This window comes from Porites lutea, chromosome 5 (assembly GCF_958299795.1).
Source record: "Porites lutea chromosome 5, jaPorLute2.1, whole genome shotgun sequence".
NCBI classification, from domain to species: domain Eukaryota; kingdom Metazoa; phylum Cnidaria; class Anthozoa; order Scleractinia; family Poritidae; genus Porites; species Porites lutea.
Window position 1 is genome coordinate 3,071,041 of NC_133205.1, and position 3,160 is coordinate 3,074,200.

A 3,160-nucleotide genomic window follows, 5' to 3' on the forward strand; every position below is an offset into this window, starting at 1 on the left:
GGCTTACGAGCTTTTGAGTCGTGTTTGGCCTGTCAACACTTAACTTAAAAAAGTTAGTATTAAAATCAGGCTTTCTCCAAACCTAGTTGGAAGCAATCCAAGAACATCTTTCCTCTTAAGCAATAAATTTAACTGACATTTCTTTTGTTTTTCTTTTATTTCTGGAGCATTTCCAAACAACCCTTAAGGAGCCAGCTTTTAGATAATTTTGTAAATACTTCTTAGTTAAGTTTAAAAACATTGTAATTATAGTAATTAGCTAACATTGTACGATTAGTATTAGGTTCCTGTTGTAATTAGTTATTATAAATAATGTAATATAAACATTGTTCCTGAAAAGCTCCTTTGGGGAGGTAACAATTAAGTATGTATGTATAGGTATATTTTACTTTAAAGTTAGAGGGGCAAAATATCGAAACATGGAACTAAAGCTTTTAAAAGAACCTTTAGCGCCCCATCCATGAGTCGCTGATGTCACAAATCAATGGTTTCTAAGCTTACTCAGTTGAAAAAAAACCAAACGCTTTGTAGTTTGCACACTCGAGAGAAATACTGACAAGTAATTGACAATTGCACTTTGCAACAAGTTTTTTGAGCTGTAAAACTACTTGTTTACGGCATGCCAAATGTATTAATTAGAGCTCTCTCCTATTATTAGACTTTTAATTATGCATCTCAAATCACTTTAAAAGTCTGCTTATTTTTTCTGCTTGAGCAGAAGATGTTCAGCTTCGTTTAAGCTGCTCCGAAGACCTCGGGAAGTTTCCACAATCTTGTTAAAAGGTGTGCAAAGTAAGTGCTCTCTTTATTTTGTTCCACGTTCCTCTTTATATTTCCATTAAGGTTTGATATGAAGGTCTCTAGCTGTTTTCTAAGGCAGGGCAGGGAGTTTCTCAAAATAATTTTTAGGGAGAAAAAAATCCCAGTAGTGTGCGCTGCAGTTGAAATCGCGTCAACCTTCAAGACATGCCTTTAAAGAAGTGTAGCGCACTTTTCTTTCTTGAAATTTTACATAGCTTCCACAATACCTAACTTATCAGTTATATTAGCAACCTGGACTCTCTTACACGATATTCGTTAGCTTGTTGTTACATCTGGACGTCAGACTTGGTCTTGTGAGAAGAGAAAGACACCCTCAGCTTTTGGACACACAATCAGAAGAGTGGGAGGGGTTGGTGGATGCCAATAACCCCTCCCTTGTTCATTTATTTTTGGCAGCTATCGCGACCTTGATCTCTCATTCAGTCACAAAGCTGGCGAATCCAGCCCGAACAGATAATTATTCTTGATATTCTTGAGATAGCTTTTTCTCGTAGTTGTTACTGCACCTCACCCATATCTGCCTCTCCCACCCACTCATATCAAATATTTCTGTTTTTTTCTTTTAATGCAAGACAGCTAAACAGAGACAACAATGAAGATCTTAGCGATTTTGGAGTTCGCTCTCATGGCTCTATGTATTCTGGGAAGTTTTGTTTCAGGTATAAATTTAATTATCTCTTTCTTCATTTATTTATTTATCAGTTTATTTTCAAACGGTTTTGTTACCTCAGATTGATCAGGGACACAATAAGCTCTCACATCTGAATTTCATGTGAATTTAAGAGGACCTTCACGCGAGTTTTTTAGTTTTATGCGGTGGTCATTTTGAAGAAGGACTATACTTATTAGGCTTGGAACAAGTTGTGCGTGAGTCTGGGGTGAGAAATCTTTAAAAACTACACGGAACAAACATTCTCGGACGAAACAACTTCCCATCACTTTTTGGATTTCGGAAACGAAACAATTACACAACTGTAGAAAGGTTTATCAGTCATTGACCATAAAGGCAAAATTCTTCAGCGATGTCAAAGCGCTGAGGGAATCTAGTTGTTGAACAACATAGTTCTCAATTTGCATGTTTTAGCTAGATGTGGCCCTCAGCTTATTATGTTCTCACATCGTTTTCAGCCTCACACTTCAAGCCCAAGGATGACCCAAGGGAGCCAAAATACAACAGACGACATTTTCGTAAGTTTTTTCAAGATTATTTCCACTCATAATAGTATACCGGGTTCTCAAAGTAAGCCCAAAGTTTGCCTCTAGGGTTCTAAGGTTTAGTTCCTCTCTAATTTGTCTTCTGATTTGCCATACTTAATCATACTTTGTCATACTTTGTCAGACTTTATCTTGCTTTGTCTTACTTTATCAGACTTTTTCATACTTTGTCCTACTTTGTCTTTATTTGTCATACTTTGTCACGCTTTGTCATACTTCCTTACACTTTCTCATACTGTCCTACTCTGTTAACTTTTTTCTTTGGTTACCCGTGAAAGTGAAAGAATAAATATTAACATTCGCATGCCCCTCAGACTGAAAAAACCAATACAAGTGAGAACGCATTTAGAAACTAAGGCTCATGATACAGATGATATGTGCTTTTGATCCAGACTTGAGAATTCTAATTGTTTCTAAACACGAACTAGAACAAAATGCAGTATGTAATTATTTCATCTACAAGTCTTTGTGCAATGTGGAGCTGAGGTTATTAAAATCTTATTTTCTTTTCAGCTGGAATGGTAAAGTCGCACGCAGGTAGAAGAGAACATTTTGGTAAGACTATGCAAATTATTTGTTTCCACAATAAACATATTCACTTTCCCCTACAAAGAACACGAGAGTTCATAAAAATCCTTTGAGTCGCTTATTTGCCTGTAAAGGTTCGTTTTAGAATCGTTTTTTTTCACTCATTTAAACCATAGCTGGGGAAATGATTTGAAATCTCCCGCCTCGCATTGCTGTAGACATCATCTGTTGTCTCTCTCGCGGTGAACAGATGATCGCTAAAACTAGTAAATTTGTAATTCCGTCTGAAGTCTTGCATCATTGTGATTCAGAGTTCAGTGGATTATTTCCTTTTTTTTCAGATACCAACTATAAGCCTAAGGCAGACCTAGGAGAAGCAGAGTACATATTTAACGATCATGAGGGTAAGCTTACTTATTAACAAATTATAATTATCTGACGTCCTTGCGTGATCATATACAATTTCCTACAAAACGAGAGTTAAGTAAAATCAGTTTCGCCGCTTGCTTTACTTTGCAGATCATTCAGATGTTCACCAGGGGCGCGATCCATTCAACCAAAATTTCGGAAATTTCGGTCCAAAACTCAATGGATC

General features: G+C 36.6%; 1 protein-coding gene across 1 annotated transcript in view; it reads left to right on the forward strand.

The window, feature by feature from the left end:
• Positions 1-718: 718 nt before the first annotated feature.
• LOC140936836 (uncharacterized) overlaps positions 719-3,160 on the forward strand; it is an 11,467-nt gene continuing 9,025 nt past the window's right edge. Inside the window, exons 1-5 of the mRNA XM_073386334.1 lie at positions 719-792; positions 1,395-1,481; positions 1,951-2,010; positions 2,551-2,592; positions 2,907-2,969. Of these exons, the coding sequence (XP_073242435.1) occupies positions 1,415-1,481; positions 1,951-2,010; positions 2,551-2,592; positions 2,907-2,969 (232 nt within the window). The 5' untranslated portion in view covers positions 719-792; positions 1,395-1,414. The remainder of the gene's footprint in view (positions 793-1,394; positions 1,482-1,950; positions 2,011-2,550; positions 2,593-2,906; positions 2,970-3,160) is intronic.